General features: G+C 33.3%; 1 protein-coding gene across 1 annotated transcript; it reads right to left on the bottom strand.

Annotated features, from left to right (window-relative positions):
• Positions 1 to 13,378: 13,378 nt before the first annotated feature.
• Positions 13,379 to 15,711, bottom strand: LOC7461319 (pentatricopeptide repeat-containing protein At5g40400). The gene has a single exon (XM_002323967.4). It carries the CDS (start codon positions 15,477 to 15,479, stop codon positions 13,599 to 13,601), a length of 1,881 nt encoding a protein of 626 aa, XP_002324003.1. The 5' UTR covers positions 15,480 to 15,711; the 3' UTR covers positions 13,379 to 13,598.
• Between the last annotated feature and the right edge of the window lie 4,424 nt (positions 15,712 to 20,135).

Below are 20,135 nucleotides of genomic sequence, written 5' to 3' on the forward strand. Positions count from 1 at the left end.
CTTTTGAAAATTCTGTTTATTTGATTAATTATATGCCAACTCCGGTTCTTAATCATAAGAAACCTTTTGAATGTCTTTTAAAATCGAATCCTGATTATACTTTTCTTCGTACTTTCAGGTGTCTCTGCTTCCCATTCCTTCGTCCATACAATGCTTATAAGTTGGATTTTCACTTGTTTGCTTGTGTTTTTCTAGGATATAGTAACTCTTATTTAGGTTATTGATGTCTTGATTTGTCGTCCAAACATATTTATCTTGCTCGTCATGTGTGGTTTCATGAAAATGTTTTTCCTTTTGACAAGTCTGAACAAATTATAGTTCCACCCACACAACCTTCTACTACCACACAACTCGTCACTTTACACCTTCTCACACCACCCTCTCAAGTACTTCCACCGATGCCCCCTACACTCCCTACACCTTCTTCGGCTCCCTTACCATTAACTATATATTATTATCATGATCATTCTTCAAGTGCAGGTTCAGATTTTCCACACTCGTATGTGTCGTCCATCACTCCTTCCGGCTCCCCTAGTTTTTCCCCTATTGGTTCCTATGTTATGGTTGTCTCCCCTACAGTTTCTCTAGCTAGTTCTCCCTCATAGCCTGCGTATGCATTGAGCTCTTTACCATCAGGTTCTTCCTCTGTTTCCCCTCATGGACTTAACTTATATGTTGATTTGTCTAAATTCAATCTTCAGCAAGTCTCGGCCAGTGTCTCCTCCTCTCCATCTTAGATGGCCCGCACCCATCACATGGTCATTCGCCAACGTTGAGCTAAAAACGCTAACTTTAGTGTTGCGTCTTTACCTTAACAGGAGCCATTATCATTTAAGGATGTTAATAGGTATTTGATTTGGCATAATGCCATGCAAGAGGAAATCTGGGCCCTTTACTCTAATCAGACTTGGTCGTTGGTGCCCTCACATCCGTCTATGAATGTCATTGGCAGTAGGTGGGTGTACAAGATTAAACAACATGTTGATGGTTGGATTGACCAATATAAAGCATGGTTGGTTGCTCGCGGTTTCACTCAGTAAGAGGGGATTGATTATTTGGAGATATTTAGTCTGGTGGTTAAGCCTACAATGGTTTGCCTTGTGCTCATTATTGTTGTCTCGTATGGTTGGAAAATTCATTAATTGGATGTTTATAATGCTTTCTTGAATGACATCCTTCAGAAAGAGGTATACATGGCACAACCACCTGGGTTTATTGATCCTACACTTTTATCTCATGTGTGTCATCTCCATAAATTCTTGTTTGGCTTGAAACAAGCGCCTCGAGCTTCGTACAACCGGTTGAGCGAGTTTTTAATTTCCATTAGATTTTAGGCATCCAAGGTTAATACTTCTCTATTTATTCTTTCTCTCGATGGTGCTATGATTTATTTATTTGTGTATGTTGATGATATTTTATTGACCAGGAGTAACTTAACTTTGCTTCATAGATTTATTACTTTGCTGCAATCAAAATTTAAGCTTCGGGATTTAAGTTCTGTTAATTTCTTCTTAGGCATTGAAGTTAAACCTACTGTTATGGGTATCTTATTAAGTCAACACAAGTGTGTACTCGATATCATCCAATGAGCTGGTATGGATTCTTGCAAATTAGTTGATACTCCTGTCTACCTCATCTAAATTAGGAATCATGCCAGGTACTCTTCACTCTGATCTGACACGTTATCGACAGCTTGGTTAACAGCATCCATAAGTGGCACGTCATTGTTAAGTATTGAAGATCACCCACAATGCTATGATAAGAGGATACATCAACAATAACCATCATGAGCAGATAATTTGGTGCTTACCTTTACTAGACCTGATATTTGCTATGCAGTCAACAAGATATGTCAATATATGTATGCCTCTACTGAGGATCATTAGGCTGTAATTAAACGTATCTTGCGTTACCTCCAAGCTACAACATCCTATGGTCTGCACATTACTCGGGATTCTCTTTTGTCTCTTTATGGTTTCACAGATGTTGATTGGGCTGGTAGTATTGATGATCAAAAATCAATAAGTGGTTATCTTGTGTATTTTGGTTCTACACCTATTTCATGAAAATCCGAAAAATAATGCATTGTTACGAGATCTTCTATAGAAGCAGAATACAAAGCCTTAGCTAATGGTATTGTTGAAATTTTATGGCTTCGCTCTTTATTGTTAGAACTTCGGATTTCATCTTCATCCATGACTACGTTATAGTGTGATAATTTAGGGGCCACTTTCTTATCTGTAAATCCAGTGTTTCATACTCATACTCAACATGTTGAAGTTGATTATCATTTTGTATGTGATCGCATTGCTAAACGAGAAATTCAAGCATGATTCATCTCTTCCAAGGATCAACTAGCTGATGTTCTTACCAAGCCTCTCCCTCCAATCTCATTTACTTATTTTCGATCTAAGCTTCGGGTGGAGTCTCCATCTTTAGCTTGACAGGGTGTATTAAGAAAAGAGACCTATATATGTAAATACCTTTATATAGGAATAGTTATCATGTGTAGTAGAAACCATTGTATTGTATACAACCCTAAAGGTATAAATACAAATGAATGGTTGCTCTTATGGACAATCATCATAATTAATACAAAGACAATCTCTTAACATAACTTAACTTTGATTGATCCATCTCATAATCAAGTTATAATTCTCTTAATATAATATTAATTTTCTTGTGGTGCGTGTACTAATAATAATCTATGAAAATATTATATTATAAATATAATTATAGACAGCTCTATATTGCGTGGTATTTTCACTGTAGCAATCTATAATACCTATTTTTTTTTCAATTTAGTCCTTCAACTTTGTGTCTCTTCAATTCCAACCTTTTATAACCAAATTCATGATCAATTTATTAACAATTATTAAGTAAGGATGAAATTGAAATAGAGGGAACCAAAGTGTAAAACAAGTAGAAAACATGTGGTAGTTTTAAAAATGCGATGGAAAGTTTACTTTAATCCTCTTACTTTTAAATGATAACTCTTTGGTTCCTTAATATTTCGAAACTTCATTTTCCTTATTTTTCAGTTCCTGATTTGATAGAGAATTGCCATATTTCAGTAGAAGAAATAGAAATTCTTAGTTTATACTAATTTTGGCGATAAAAGAGTCAATTTTTGAGTCAACAAGTTCCATTTAGTTAGGCGAGTTTCATCTAAGTGTTATTTTTCATTCCCATCACCTAAAATGGTAGATCTAGATTCAGAAAGTTTTTAAATTTCATGTTGATTTTGGGTTTTTTAGCCGTTGTTAGGTTATTTAAGGCCATGGACAGGTTTAGTGAAGTGTATATAGAGTTTTCTAGGTGTTTCAGGTTTAAAAAGGTTTAGAAATCGAGTTTTTTTTACAAAAAACCTCATGGCTTAAAATTAGGTCAAGAGGCAACGTGTCACCTATTTATTTATTTATTTATTATTATTTAAATAAGAAGTAGACTATAGGTCATCTAGCTCTAAAAAAAACAACCCATGCTTCTGGGCATGGGTTTTCGTTAGGCCTATGTGTGCTAGGCCACCTAGGCCAAGCCTGCTCATCAAGGCCACCTTTGTTATGTTCATTTTTTCTTCTTATAATTTCATCATTTAATCTTAGGTTTTTATTGTTTTATTTTTAATATTTTTATGGTGCTTTTGAATAAAACATGATTTAATATTTACTTAGTTTACAAATAAGATTTCAACATTGTTTTCTAATGTTAGGAGATATTCTTTCTGTGTAGTCGTACCTAATGTTTTTTCTTTTAATTTTATTTAATTTCCTTATATGTGTGTTTTTTTATTATCGTTTTATTCAATAAAACATTTATTCCAAGACACTATGTTATTAAATACAATCAAGTGATCTATAACTTATGTTTCAAGATCAAATATCTATATCAACATCTATCTTTCAACTTTCCAATTTAGTCATTCGTTAAATATCAGTTAGTTTCTACTTAGTTTTCATATAAAATGATAATTTGTTTTTCTAATTTGTGCAACCTTGCATAATTTTTTTTTCTTTGATTTTATTCAATAGCTTTCATGTATGCCTATTTCTATTATTGTTTGAATAAATAAAAAATTGATTCTAATAAAAAAAAAGTTATTAAGAACAATCAGGTACATAGCTCAAGCTGCAAGATCAAATATTTCGATCTACATCTATATCTTGAATTTTTTTATTTAGTTTTTAGTTATAGTTAACAATTGTTTTTTATATTTATTGGCACAAATGATTTTCACTATAATTAATTGAATGCATGTATGAGTTTTTTAATTTATGATTGAGATTTTTTAAATAAAACAAATGCGTTAGAAAAGCCTGTATATTTATTTTTTGGTTGAAAAGAAAATTCAATCCATAATGAGATGCAAGTTAGATAGCAAGTTAAAATTAAAAGATGTGTGTTATTTATGGTAGCTTTACTATTTGTTCACTAAGGTACAAATCATTATGAATCGCTTTGTAGAAAAACATTGCAATTTTTATTGTTCATCAAGAAAGAAAACACAATTGATTATATATTTTTGTCTCTAATTTTAGTTTTTTATATTTAGTCTTCAAACTTTATTTTTTCACGTTGTAGTCCTTGGATATTGAAAGGGAAGAAAAAAAGTCACTAGAAAAGGGAGAGGAGAGAGAAAGCTTCGGTAGACCACTAAAAAAACCAAACTTATTATCAATGAATTCATCTTGGAGAGGAAGCTTAATGAAGGTGGTTTAACTTTTTAACTATAGATGAGAGCCTATAAAGTTTATTTTATTCATTTTAATTTTTTTAATTTTTTATACTTATGACATGTTGTTTCGTATTGCAAATGAAGTTATTGAGGCTCATAGGATATTTTTGGTGAGTTTACATATAAAAACAAGTTGAAATTTAAGTTTTAGGGTTTAAAAACTCAAATCTTATTTTTTTTTGTCACCTTCCAAGGTGATAAAAAAATGTTATAGTAAATGATATATTACTTGTACATGCAGATAACTTGTTTGGTTATTAAAAAACAAAGGCACTCCCTTATTAAAAAATAAAAGCACACAGGCCTAGCCTTCTTAACCTGGGTGTCCTGGGCTTTTTCCCTTTAAGCTAGGTATGTAAGCCTGATCTTTCAAGTCTAACAATGCATGTCATGTTCTCTTAAAAGCCAAGCATGTTAGCCTTTCATTGAAGCCCAAGAAAGTTTTGGCTTTAGACTATTGATCCATTATATATTTTTTATTTTTTTATTTGGGGTTTTGTTTAGTTAATATAGGACGAGAGGTAATGTACTAGAAAAATAATGTCAAGAGCAAGAGAGATTGTGTATTGTGTTTGAAAATGTTCAATATGAGAACTTGTTCTTTTACCTAATGACCCTAGATATTTATAGATCTTAGTCATGTTAGCTCACCTCAAGATTAGAGAGCTGTACGATAATTGATAAGTGAAAATGTTGGTGCCTACCATTGGTTGTAGTGATTTGCCTTACCATTAGTGATGATATTGATGATTGTTGGTTCCATGTGGGGGTACATTAGGAAGAAATAAATATTGGCAAGAAAAATAATGTGGTGTAGACTGCATAGAAAAATATGATGGTGTTTGCATTGTGTTATCGACTAAAAATATGGTGTCAATCCTGCATAAAAGTATGGTGCCAATAAAGTATTTGTTAGTAAAGCATATAAAATTTTATGTGCATGAAAGGTACGTAACGCCACATTCTAATTTCTCAAAACCTGAAAAAATATTCAGATGTGCAAATTAGATAGCCCGTGAGAAGAAAACTTGTGAGAGAGGAAAAAACATAGGACTACTAGAAAAGCCTTATTTATTTATTTTTTCCTTTTAGCGTGCAATGCACATGTAAGAAAATGGGTTACACTGCCACCTTCGGGCAATGCATGTGGCCTAACTCTAACCATATATGGTGGTCTACTAGGATGTAAACTTTTAATAGATTTATCTTGTCAAGATATTTCCAACAATAAGAAGGTGTACAATCGGAGCTCGTGGAGACCTTTATCAACTATACCATTCAGATACCATAATATTCATTTTAAAGGCCGAATTTGGCCTATAAAGAGTAACACATTAAAGAGCAATGACCACTTCACTGTACCTCGCGAAATCGTCCATCGGTTTAACTTCCTTGAATGAAAGTTGTAAAAGGAAGTCATAAGAATAGAGGCTGGTTTGCTAGTGTGTAGCTTGTATTCTACAACAAGTCCTTAATACGCTTACTCAATGCGATTAATAAACCGAAGAGTTAAAATTGTTTCAATCCTGACAAATAGTAGTGCAGGTCCACCAGATCCCCGATGCTGAACTTTTAGCTCAAAAAGGCTAACTTGTCTTCAATAGAATGTCAATTTGTCCCTATTTTTTAATATCATCTAAGTAAGCAAGAACAAAGATTTTGACCAAACCTTTATGGTATGATAAAAAGTGAAGTGTCTGTTTAGATTCATGAAATCCTTGTTAATTTTAAAGATAGGCAGGCGATATGGGTAGATTTTACTTTTTGATACAAAGGGATAATGACTTGAATGAATAATCTAAGCAAGCAATGATATGTTGTAACTTGTGTTAGTGATACAAGACATGTTTATGACTTAGATTACCATCCTCACCATCCTCCCAAGATATTTATATATAGTAATTGCCAGAATAATCCTAACATTGCTGGCTTGACCATAGGCTTATGACAAAGTTGGAAAAACTTCAAATGACTCTGGATCGTTTTATGATTGATTGATGGGCTTTGTAAATTGAGTCATTGAAGGTGGCTATTGGATTAAAAGACCCCGTAAGCACTTGTAAAACAAGTCTCTTGATAAGTTAAGGGACCGTTCGATGTATAAATTAGCACTAGTATAGGTAAAGGAAAACATGTGAGGCTATGTGTGATAAATCTGAACTTATAAAACGCAACTGTTTAGCATGAGGGTGTTTTTTTTATATAAAAAAAAATACAGTCTCATTTCCTTAGACTTTATTTTCTTCTTTTTGCTAGTTTATTTATCTCATAAGGTTGAGGGTTTGATTTGTATTTTTGTTGTTATTGAGCTTTCCCCTTCATAACTATTTTGGCCATTCCTTTGCTGCAAGCATGACTTTTTTCCTCCTTCGTCATGAATCTTAATGATTTGAAACCGAAGACTTTCCTTCGCAATACATGCATGTCCTTTACAAACTTTCAAATGTGTAGAATTTAATAACAGTAGACATGTGAAGAATTTGGGATTTTTGTCTACTACATTCTTTATTTGGTTTTGAAACTTCAAAGCCATTCCCTCTAAGCAAGATTAAGTTATAGTTATCTAGCCATCAATTTCTTTGAATAAATCATTTCAGTAGCATAAATTATCATCTTTAAAATTGTCCCAAGGCTGCAAAGTGCATGGATAAGTATCATTGATGCATAAACATAGGCTGTAAAGTTCTTAAATTACGTTAATAGCAACCCAGTTTCTTTTGTCATTTGAAGATTGCTCATATAGTCTTTCAGTCAAGTTCATGTTCTTTCTGTTGAAAAGGAAAAGGAAACAAAAAGCAATCAAAATTACTTTGTTTGTAATTCATGTGCATGAAAAACACACACTTTCAATAGCTTAGTTTCCTAATGTTTTTGTAGGCGAAATCATGTCTTAAATTTGCATCTTTGTTCACTCTCGTCATAACTCATTCTTGGATTCTTCCCTAAAATTTACCTTTTTCCTAACAAAAAAAAAAGAAGCAATAATAACAAGAAGACTAGCAACTTGACAAAAATAGGCTAAGGAAGGTTTCAGATATGTAGAAGAATCAAGCTGAAATTTTGGATGGAATTATGAACCTAATCATACCCTATTGTACCTAAGACTAAAAAGACAATACAAAATCAAGGTCAAACTAAATGATTATTGGACATGTCTGAATAAAAAATTAAGTTCAGGGATTTAATTAGACTTTTAATAAGCCAATTTGATTTAATTATGGACCAAATTAAAAGTTTAATTATGCTTAAACATTAATTTTGGTAAAATTAAAAGATTTAATTACGTGCGAAAACTTAATTATACTTTTAATGGGTCATATTAATTTTATTAGAAACTTAACTGGTGAAAAATTAAGTTTGAGAGCCCAATTTAGGCTTAATCGAGAAGATTAAAATTTTAAAGGACCAAACTTAATTTTTACGAATTCAATTGATTGAAATCAGGGATAAAATTGCAAGAAAATTCAAAGTTCAGGGTCAATTAAAGGTTAGATTAAAGAGATTCATAACCAAAGATCGTTTTGAAAAAGACGCTAAACTACTTTGAGGATTCAATTCGTTTGAAAATAGGGGTGAAATTGAAGTAATTTAAAAGTTTAATAGTCAATTGAGGGTCAATTCGCATAAATCCAAAACCAATTACCAAAATAAAAAAGGCGCTGAAATCCAGGGTTGGTATTGGAGTTCGGCAAGGGTAAAATCACATAAAATTAAAAGTTGGAAGTCAATTAGAGATGCAATTATAAAAATCAAAAGTCGAAGGACTAAATTGAACTTTATTCAAATCTCTAATTAAAACCCTAAGAAAATCAAAACGACGTCGTTTCACTTAAATAAAACAGTGCATTTTGACCAAAACGACGTTATTTTGACCAGCACAAAAAAAAAGATGTTAGATGACCTGAAAGGCTGTTTAGATGACAACTTTTCTAGAGTATTTAATGCTTCATCTCTTCACCAAACAGGACACACCATACGCCGCTATGATGACCTAACATTGTACTACACCCTAGTGTAATTCTTGTTGGTTACTTGCCCCTACAGCAGTTGCAGTGCCACCCCAAAGAGGCTAACATGATCAACCTTTAGTAGCCGATAAATATTTTTCAATTTCATGTAATTGATTCACTTTAGTAAGCTTGTGTTTAGATTATACTTCAATTACAACCCATACTTTATCATGTATTTAGAGATCATTTTTGCAGCATATGAAATCTCTAGCTTCTTTGGCACTGTTTTCTCAGGCATCAAATTTGCATTCATAATTTTAAGGGTATGAAGATCTTCATCTCAACTTCCCTTATCTCTTTTACTTTCAAAGTTACTAGCCTTTTATTGACCACATTGAGCCTTTGATGCAAAGATGATGTCATAACTCCTACATTATGGATCCAAAGCCATACTAACTATATGTTATAAGAATGTTAAGTATCAATTACATATAGGGTGACTTGAAACTACAATGTCCCAATGAACAAGTCTACATCAATGTCACTGATCACTTGCCTTAGTAAACCATTATAAGCCCTTACCATCATACTACTTGGATATATATATATGATGCATCAATCAGTAAATAGTCTAAGATGTGCCTTGAAAGCACATTAAAAGTTGAGTCATTATCTATCAATACTTTGGCTATGATATAATGTTAGCATTTAACCATGACATGCAACAGTAAAGTCTAGTACCTTTCAGACTTAGTTCATATTTTGAAAAATACAGGTAGTTGGTGGCTTAGATTATTCACACTAGATTCTTTATGGAATTGGATGTGATATACTTCATTTAAAACCTTTGAACAGACATATTAATGTGGTTCTAAAATTAAGATAAAAGAGTGTAAGAACATTTGAGCTGGATTTTATTTAGTTGGTTAACTATATTATAGTCATTATGTTTCATCAATTTGAGAAACTCAGTGGCTTCCTCATCACTTATTAGCTTATTAATTTCATCATCCTTAGCAAACTCTTCTACTACCTTTTTCTTTTACCTCTCTTTTCCATTCTAACTTTTTTACAGTAAGATACCTTTCTCCTCTTATCAAAACCCTAACCATAATATGTATGATAGGGTGTGATTCCTTATTTTGAGAGGTGTATCCATAATTATAAGGTAAAAAATGATAGTTACTAGGGTTCTGCAGGTTGACATACATAGAATCATTCTTAAAGGTCTATTCTCTATTGGTTAGTATCTACATACCTCTACTTTATCAATATTTACTTCTTGGAAAGATAACATTTCTATCTCATTCTCAACTTTACCATTCTTAACTTAAAGTATATCTAGGATCATCATGGTCTTAAATTCATTATAAAATTCATCAAAATTATCAATATTATTCTCTAACTTATTATGGAACTTATAATACTCATCAAGGTTATCAATAACCTATATTTCTGGAGCGTGTCGTGAGGTAATTTACTTGGGATAGTGTACATTTCAAAATAATTAGCTATGATTGGGAAAATATTATTTGCGTTATTACAAAAAAAAATTGTTTTTAGATTATTAGTTTATCCAAAATTAGATGAAGAATTAGTAAAATTTATCTTTTAGAATATGGCGTGATTATTTCTATAATTATCTAATTTATTTGGATAAATTATATAGAAAAATTAAATAGAAGATAAATACAAGTTATTTAAAGATAACTATCAAGAAATGTTTTTGTGAAACATAAATAATAGTCTGTTAAGAACATAACAAACTAGGAAGCTTGAAGATAATGTTCTTATCCTTTTTACATGGATGTGTATATAAGAAAGGATAATCTGAAGCATTGACAAGGAAGGGAAACACTGAGTAGAGAAGCACTTACAACGGAGTAAGAGTGCCTAACAACCTAAGGAGTTATACTGAGTTTTGTAGCATATACTTTTGACACACGAGTTGAGTATGAAGAAAATTCTCAAAGAGAATTGTTCACTAAAGAGTTGGAGAGCCTACAAATTCCAGGGAGAATTCTTTTGTCAAGTATTAGCAGATGTTCTAGTTAGGATGACAATAGTTTGAAGATCGTCAACTATTTTGGCAAGCTACTGCGGTAGAAGACAAAACAAAGTGTTCGTCTTGACAAGTAAAGTCGTATAGTTACAATAGTCATAAATATTCCTCTTGTAATCTTTTAAACTAGTGAAAGTTGTCTATCCTAGGTTTGGCTGCCCTAAAAGGTTTTTTTTGTAATCTTTTAAAGAGTTCTTCAAAAGGTTTTCCCTTTGTAACCAAAGAACTTGTTCATTTAATTTTCTTTGTACTTATATTTATTTGGTTACTGATCAATAGTTACAAAGTGGTTAGCATATTGCTTCTTAACATTAGGGAATAAAAAAGAGACCGACAAGTGGTATCAGACAAGTTCATTCATTCTAGAGTGAGATTGTTTTTCCTATTAAACATATCCACACTAACTTTACCACCGCAATTCAATGGAGAGAACTATAGCTAATGGAAGGTGAGGATGAAAGCTTTCCTCAAATCATTAGATGAGAAAAGGTCTAACATTTAGTCTGAAACTCTTTTCAATGATTAGACCAGAGACGAATCCAATGATTGTAATTAGAATAATAAAAAAAAAGCATGAATGTTATATTCATGACAATGTCTCCCGATGGATTTAAAAGAATCTTTATGTGTGAGATAACCAATGAAGCTTGAGATATTTTTAAAGTTACTCACGAGGAAACCAAGACGGTAAAAAATTACAAATTACAAATGTTAACCTTAATATTTGAGGAGATATGAATGCTAGAAAATAAATCATTTACTGATTTTTATGCAAAACTTAATGAAATTGTAAATTCCAGGTTCAATCTAGGATGAGAATAATAGTGTGCAATTTTCTAAAAATAAATGTAACATCTACAATTATTAACGGTTCTTGAATATTTTTTATGCTAAAAGAAACATTAACGATATAGTTTTAATTTTTTATAATAAAAACACATTAACAATACCTGAATATTTTTATCGCTCATCCAGTTTGTTTTTGGATCTACCAAGTCGACTAGGTTATATCAAGTTAATTTTCTATTAAAAACACATTAACAATGCTTGGATATTTTTTCTATTAAAAAAAATTAATTCAATTGTAGCGTGCATACAATTATCTATTCATACAATTATCTTGTAGATGAAATTTTCTTGAAACTATTAACACATGAAATGTTTTTAAAGTTATCTCAATAGGTTGAGTTCTTTTAAAACAAATGGTGTTACAGGGTTGCTTAAACCTTTTTGTCTTCCTTGTTAACACACACACACATATATGAAGTACTAGAGACTCTCCTAAACATGGGGTAGTGTACTTCTAACAATAGGGATTACAAAACACCAAAGTTTACTTCTTTCTTGGCCATTGTTGAGGAAACTAGAGTTAGATAGAATAAAATCGAAGAAAGAGGGTGTTTTGATGTGAAAAATGATCTACAAACTACAAATATGTTTCTGTTGTTGGGCGATAGGATGATTGCAGAGTTATGGTTTGTAGCTACTTTGGGCTTCTTTTAAGGTGTGAATATATCTAGAATGGCATCTTTGCTAACTAGAATTGTTCAAGAATATAGGCCCCCAAGTTTAGCTAAGAAAGCCTAATAACTTGGCCCAAGATCCGACCCATGTGAAAATAATTACCTAGCCGAGGTAACTTTAACTAGGAGTGATCATTTTTTGTTAGGTTCGGTTTTTATCAAAAAAAGTAACCAAACCGAATTTTTTTAAAAAAAAAAACCGAAACCGGGTCAAACCGACCGGTTTCGGTTCGGTTCGGTTCGGTTTTTTAGGGCAAAAACTGGTTCAAACCGGTTTGGCTCGGTTTTTCCGGTTTTGGCTCGGTTTTTTCCGGTTTGGCTCGTTTTTGTGGTTTGGCTCGGTTTTTCCGGTTTGGCTCGGGTTTTTTTTCTGGTTTTTTGTCGGTTTCTGTTCGGTTCGGTTCGGTTTTTTGTTTATAAAACCGAAACCGAACCGGCCAGTTTTTTCAAAAATTTAATCGGTTTTTTTTTTCGATTCGGTTTTTTCGATTATTTTTTTTCCGGTTTTCTTAGTTTAATCGATTTTCCGGTTTTTTTCTCACCCCTAACTTAAACAAATAATTCCATTTTGTTGGGGAAATAAATTCACGAGAAAACATGGAGGAGATTCCCTTCACGTACAAGAAATGATACGCTATCTAGCACTGCACACACTAAGTGCTTGGAATATGCTTTGGTTGGGTTCCACCTCCACCTGACGCCACTATCCAACCCACCAAGCAACAAATCAAATACTCTCTCAGGCCCTGATACGATGACTGCTTCGTGGGAGAGCCTTAATAGTTGCCGGCCTGACTTGACTTGATGAGTGAATCAGCTAATTTGAAGTATGCACCGAATAATTCAGTGGAAAAAAACACCTACTACACTTGCTAATGATGGTGTTGCATGCTTTGCTTGCTGCTCACTTGCTTCAATTTCAATGTAATTCAGCATATGAATTAGCTTGATTTCTGTGACTCCATTATTTGTTTTTCTTTCTACTTGTTAGTTTCCATCATGCATGCATCAAAATGCAGACAGAACAAGATGGTTGTGAAAAGAAAAGGTTTCATGAAATAGTATAGTATTTTATGACACTAATTCTTTTTAGGAATTCAACACTTAATTCTTTTTAGGAATTCAGCACTTTTTATTGTAGGGTTTAAGTATTCTATAGAAGATAGTGCCTTACAATTGACTTTTTCCATCGTCTATCCAAAACTCCACAGCCACCACTGTGATATGATTGAATGCCAAACGAAACTGCAATGTCAGTCTTAAATTCCCAGTGATCATCTAGCCAGCGAACACTTGTAACCTTCCCCTCAAAATATTGATCATTTATGTCATTCAAGTATAAGTTTTTCTTTGACCAGCCCCACATTTTTCCTTAAGCCATCAATCATGTATTTGCAAGTTAGGCTATTTGGTGCAAATCCAACTTTCAGCATCCGTTCTTGCAGCTCCATGAACTTGGCCACATCACCATCTTCACAAACAATTCTGACAAGTGTACTATAACTCTCACTATCAAAAATTTGAAATTCCTTGGCAAACAATACCAATAACGATTCTGCTTTGCCAGCATCCTTTTCTCTGCAGTACCCATGTATCATGGCTCTGCATATTTCTGGATCAGGTTGCAAACCAAAATGAAGCATTTCTTCCATCAACTTTTCAGCCTCTATACTTCTGCCCATTCTACACAAGCAGCGAATGAGGGCTTTATAGGTAAGAAGATTTGGGTTTATGTTCCCAACAACAATCTCAGCTTTTAGAGATAATGCATCTGCTACACAATCACCTTTGCAGAGAGACTCGATGAGTTTATTATAGATTTCCACATGAGGTATATAACCACGCTGAGACATTCTTTCCAGAAGAGTCTTTGCTGCAAACGGTCTATCCTCTTCACATAAAGAAGCTACTAGATAATCATAAATATCTGGTGAGATTGAAACACCAAATTTCTCAAGCTCCACAACCAAGTTCAAAGCGGAAATTAACCAACCCTCTTTCCTGTATCCTTGAATAAGAACCCGACAAGTAAAACTATCGGGGAAAATCCCATTTCCTATCATCTCATACAACAATGACTTAGACTCTAGCATCTTTCCTTCCTTGCAATAACCACAAATAAGAGTATTATATGAAACAACATCTGGATTCAACCCTCTGTGAACCATTCTATGAAGGAGTTGGTGAGCCTCTCTCACCCTTCCTTCTTTACAAAGGCCATTCATTAATGCAGTATATGAAACCAAATCTGGCAAGACACACCTTCTATACATTATCCTGTACAAATAAAACGCATCACTCAATCTTCCTCTTCCACAATAGCCATTAATCAGCGTATTATATGTCACTATATCTGGCTCAAAGCCCTCTTCCTCCATCTTCTCCAAGAAATCATTCATCTTATCGATATCTCCATCCTTGCAAAATAGATGGGTCAGAATATTAAATGTATATGAATTCGGGATAACACCAACTCTTCCCATCTCTCCATAAACATGCCAGCAAAGATGGATATGATTCGACTTTAACAACCCATTCAGAAGATAATTGCAAGCAATCACACTAGGAACATAACCAACCTCTAAAATCTGCATAAAAGTCCTAAAACCTTCTTTAATCATACCCGCTTTCACATAAGCCTTGAGTAACAAATCAAAAATAATAGGGTCCCAATTACAGTCTTGACAACACAAAAACAAACATTGAAACACATCTTCATCAGTATCTTTAACCAACAGAATCAATTCAGTTAAGAATTTCATAGCTTGTTCGAATTCTTTAGACCAAGCTAAAACATGAAGAATAAGACAATAGTTAAGAGTAGAGGGTTTGAGACCCAGATCATTTTTGACCCAGTTAAAGAAAGTGAGAGCTGAAACGGAATCGGACTGGCATCTTAATAAAACCCTAGAGATTTCATTGGCACCCAGATGATGAATAAGCCCCTTTATGTCATCATTTTGAAGAAGGGTTAACTGGGTGTTGTCTCGTTTGAGAGAGGAGTAAATGAGATTGACAAAGTTGTTGGGGTTTTGATTTTCAGGGAGGAAACTGTAAAGTGGGTTTGAGAGAGAGATGGAGTTGGAGTTTTGTATTGTTTGAAGAGAAGAAGAAGAAGAAGGTACTAAATTCTTAGTAAGTGTGTGGTTTTGTGCATTAGATGCAAAGGTTTTTGAGATTTTAAGGATTCTGATTGAAACTCTATTCATTACTTGCTAACTAACAGATCAAAACAAAAGAAAAGGGGTGAAAAATAGAGGGAGATAGAGAGATACCAGCCAGGTTTTGGTTGAGTTGGAGACTATAATCTATCAGATAGGGAGGACATGGAATTCCCTGTTCTTCGTTAATTTGGTGCTACTTCTTTTTGTTGATTGACTTGTATTATTTTGTCATTGCAAAGGACTTCCGTCCCTCTCGCATTTCTTTGCCTTTTAAGCTAGTAATTCAACCCGGCCTCCGTCATCATGTTAATCTGGTATTAACCTCATCCATCTTAATTTTTTTTAAATAAATTTAAATTTAGTTTTAACTGAGTTATATGTTAATTTATTAGATTTACTAGTTGATTTCAAGCAGAATTTGTTTTTACACCCTTTCTATTTATGCCAGTCATAAGTTGACCTACAAGCCCAATTGAATTTAATAATAATGAAAACAATCAAATATATAAAATATTTATATTTTGTAATTTTTTTATTTAAGGATCAAGTTCTTTCGCTTCTTAATCCCGGTGCTATCCAGTTTTATATACCAACTCAATGCAATCTTGGGAGACTATCCTAAAAGAAGTAGATTAGCATTTTGTCATTATGAATAACTTCAGTTATCTTATTACAGTATGATTAGATATGGATGTTTGGGCATTCTAGTCTTATATACTTAATAAATTCTGGCATTCTAAACTCTTATGGTACTATAATTTTGCTGCTTGTACAGGGTCAAACAGATTATTTGCTTCAATTGCTCTTAATCTTTCTTTTAGAGCAACCCATTTATCATAGTCCATGGGATAAACAAATCTATCATTAAAGGGTCCTTCAACTGTCAAATCCTAGTAACCGAAGTTTGAGTCAACTGAACAGGGGTAATGGAGATAAAATGCTACTAAGTTGTTGAATTTACTCTCATGTTCTGAGGAGTATAGAAGACATGAGTTGATGGTCATTCAAGCAACTTCATTCTTCACAAATTCTAACTCACTCTGATAATGAGATTTTAGGTGAGCCCTTTCTTTGTTCTTTATCCTTTCTCTCAGTCGGGTGTAATAAACTTTAGGTAGGGGATCTATGTTTCAGCTATAATGCATTTGACAATTTATAAGCAAATATATGATTAAATGCATGATTATGATGCATATGTCAACGTATATTGGATATTGATTTAGCATTTCTAGGAAAGATTGATGGGCATTAATTTTCTTGTGTTATTTCTTATCAGGAGTAATTGTACTCAAGTTGTTGCTTTGAATCATGCTTATCAATAGACATACTTTACACGAAAGATAAGTCAAAACCCATTTCATTAATAAGACTAACAAGTCCATTACATTGGTTTTTGGAATACTAGAAAAAGAAAAGGTACATTAGTCTTTTTCTTCAACCACTTCTCTAGCCAAAGGTAGAAAGGCAAATCTATGATTCTTAATCATTGCCAGAAAAGCATCGGTCTCATCTAAGCTCTAATGGTGGCGGAGGATGTCCTCTCCAACCTTTTAGGCATTAGTTCTAAAAATCTGGGCATATCTGGCAACTTCGTCCATTTGCGTATCTGTTTTGGTCATCCTCTCTATGAGCAGTATATTGCTTCGGTTCAAGGCATTGTTGTTGATGTTAATCTAGTCTTTATGTTTTTCTAATGCTATTAATTTCTCTTTCAAGTGCTTCACCTTTTCTCGTTCTTTGTCAAGCTTCATTCTCAACACCTTGATTTCATTTCTTCTAATCATTAGATCTACTTTAACAGCCTCGATTGTCTTCCCTTTTCCTCTAACCCTTGCTACTTCTTATGCTTCAGCTAGTCTGCTTTCCATCATCATATATTTTTTGTTAAGCTCCTCATATCTTTAAGCCCTATCCACCAATTCTGCTTAAACTTGTGCAAATTTATCCTAATAATATTCAATGCTTCCTTGTTAGTCAATAAAGTCATACTTCAATGCTTCAAGTTCAGAGTTGTTTTGCATCCAGTTCAAACCTAGTTCTCCTCTCTCAGTCTCAGATTCTTCCCTTGTGGCCTTCTCTTTGCCCAATTACAGCTCTAACATTATTATTCTTGCATCCTTGGATTAAACTTGCTTGTCTAAAAATTCCCTCTCTTTGTCTCCTTCCAGCACCATTGCTTCTAAATCTGCCTTGTATCTCTTGCTCTTAATTAACTCTATTTAGAGTTTGTCTACTTGCTCTCTCAGCTCCTCCTCATCATTAACCCTTTTTCTTTTGATGGGCTCTTCCATAACTTACAAAGGTCCAGTTTTAGAATGCGACATCTTAGGAACAATAGCGAAAGTCAAATCCCTCCATCTTGTATACTCCTCACTTGTGATAGGGTCCCTCAAACTTTCAAACTCTTTTTTGTTCAGAACGAAGTGATTCCAATCTAGCTTGATAATCTTCAGGACCTCACGTGCAGATAGATCTTTGAATAACCCAGAAAATTAGGCAAGTCCAACAATTATCAGGATATACTAAATGCCCCCCTATTGTCTTACCATAAGAGACAAACACATAACTCATATAACTTACATAACTTGTAATCCTAACCAAAGGTACCCAACGTATTTGCCCGCAACTCATCAGGACATCTACCGTTATAACCTATAGGGCTTTCCATTTGAAATTTCTACTAGGTAGCTTTTGCAACTTTTCTATCCAATCTTGATCGCCCAAGTTTTCTCATTCTTCTTCTTCCACTAACTTCAAATGTCTTTGGTTAAACCACCAAAAATTATTGAAGATCAGTTTCTTCATTTCAATATGACTCACCATCTATATGTATATAATAACTACATGCAATATCTCATTACCCATTTTCTAGTTTTTCTATAATGGTTGAGGGTTAGGATGGTTTCAGCCAATCTAGTAACAAGGTTAATCTGAGCATTTTCATAATCCACAAACGCAGCGGCAATTTCTAAACTTATCACACCTATTATGTTTGGAAACAACACGAGGCCAAATATGTCTAAAGTAACTAGTCTGTCTCTTTCTATCATGGATCCATGTTGTGACTTTTTCCTCTTTAACTCAACTTCTAATAGTTTCCACTTCAACACACTAGCATTCTTCTCTAAAAATTTAGTCAGATTAGGAATTTTGAGCGGTTTTGACATTTCAGAAATTACTTTATCATCTCTCAAAGGAAAATAAACCCTATACATATGGTTGGAAAACTCCATCAACATTCCAAATTCTCTCACAGTTGGACACAAATCTACATTCTCGAAAGAGAAATACTTGTAATTAGGATCCTAAAAGTGAACAAGAGCTCTAATTGTCGGATTCAGTACTTTTACCCTCATGATTTCTATCAATCGCTCATCCTTCCTAAAAAATGCAACCTCATCAATATTCTGAACATGGACCATCAATTTCTTCACCTCATTCATAGTGCAATTCAGGGTCTTGATCTGTGGTAGTTTTCTTGCATCGCATCTAGGGCAATTTTATTCTAACAGTTGTAAAAATTCAAAATTTTGCCCATATTATACAGTAGTAAATTTAGCAGTGGTGGCCATCTTATTATTCACAAGTCCTGTAATTCAAGATACTTCATATTTAGGCTCAAACTTTATGCAAAACAATTATTATGGAGCATACACCCTAAAGGTAGATTTTAGTTTTTTTATATGAGACAAATGGTAGGTTTACTACATGGTTTTAGTTCCAGACCCATACACGTCTAAGCTTTTTTTTAAGACCAAATATGTTTGGTTTTTTTTGTTAAATATCCCTTAATTTTGTTTTTCTTTTTTGTTTAGTTTTTGAATTAAGATTTATTTTCATGATCATAATAACTTTTTACTTGAAAAACAATACTTATCTTAATGAACGTATGTTTTTGTCAAAAATGAAAAAGAAATACAAGAATAAGAAAATTAATTGTTTAATTAAAAATATATATTTTATTCTTTTTAGATCAAGTCATTAGAATTTTTGCAAATATTTTTTTTATTGTTATTTTTATTCAATAAACGGATGCTACTAATAAAAAAAATTATTTTCAAAACAAATAATATTACACGCACAAGACAGAGATAGTTTTGATGAAAAAAAAAAGTATTTTTCCTTAATCATTCGTTGTTTTATTTTTATTTTCATATAATTCAAAACGCTAGGACAATATTGTAATATGTTGCTTGGTTAATAGAGGAAACTTGCTTTATTAGATGGACACCCTATGAGAAAAAAAGAATTTCCCAAAGACTGTCATCTTTAGATAGATTTTCTTTTCTTTTCTTTTTCAGCGACCTGCAGTTCCAGTCCTTCATGCAATAAGTTTTAAAGCCTCTCTTCCTTACCGGTAGGGCAATCTTCTCTCATGGCCTTCACCTCCCGCCCGGCCCGGAAATAGAACCCAGCCCTCTATTTCTTAAAGCAGGGGATCCAGAGCCCCTTCTATTGCATAACCTAAAAAGGCTATGAACAAAGTACCCAAGTGGTTGCGGGAACGAGACGCTTTGGTTACCGGCGAACGCTTCCAAAGGCGACCCCTTCGAGTTTCCGGCTGTTTCCTAGATTGAAGTAGCCTTTCGTCGCCCGAAAGAATATCTAAGGACTTCCATTGGAACTGTTTATATTCTTCAAGAAAACTAGACAGCTATTATTCTCCATTGCATTTCATTAGATTACCAGTGCCCAGCAAGG

This window comes from Populus trichocarpa, chromosome 17 (genome assembly GCF_000002775.5).
Source record: "Populus trichocarpa isolate Nisqually-1 chromosome 17, P.trichocarpa_v4.1, whole genome shotgun sequence".
NCBI classification, from domain to species: Eukaryota; Viridiplantae; Streptophyta; class Magnoliopsida; order Malpighiales; family Salicaceae; genus Populus; species Populus trichocarpa.

Coding starts and splice junctions, on each gene's coding strand:
- LOC7461319 (XM_002323967.4), bottom strand. CDS start 15,479: ATGAATAGAGTTTCAATCAGAATCCTTAAAATCTCAAAAACCTTTGCA.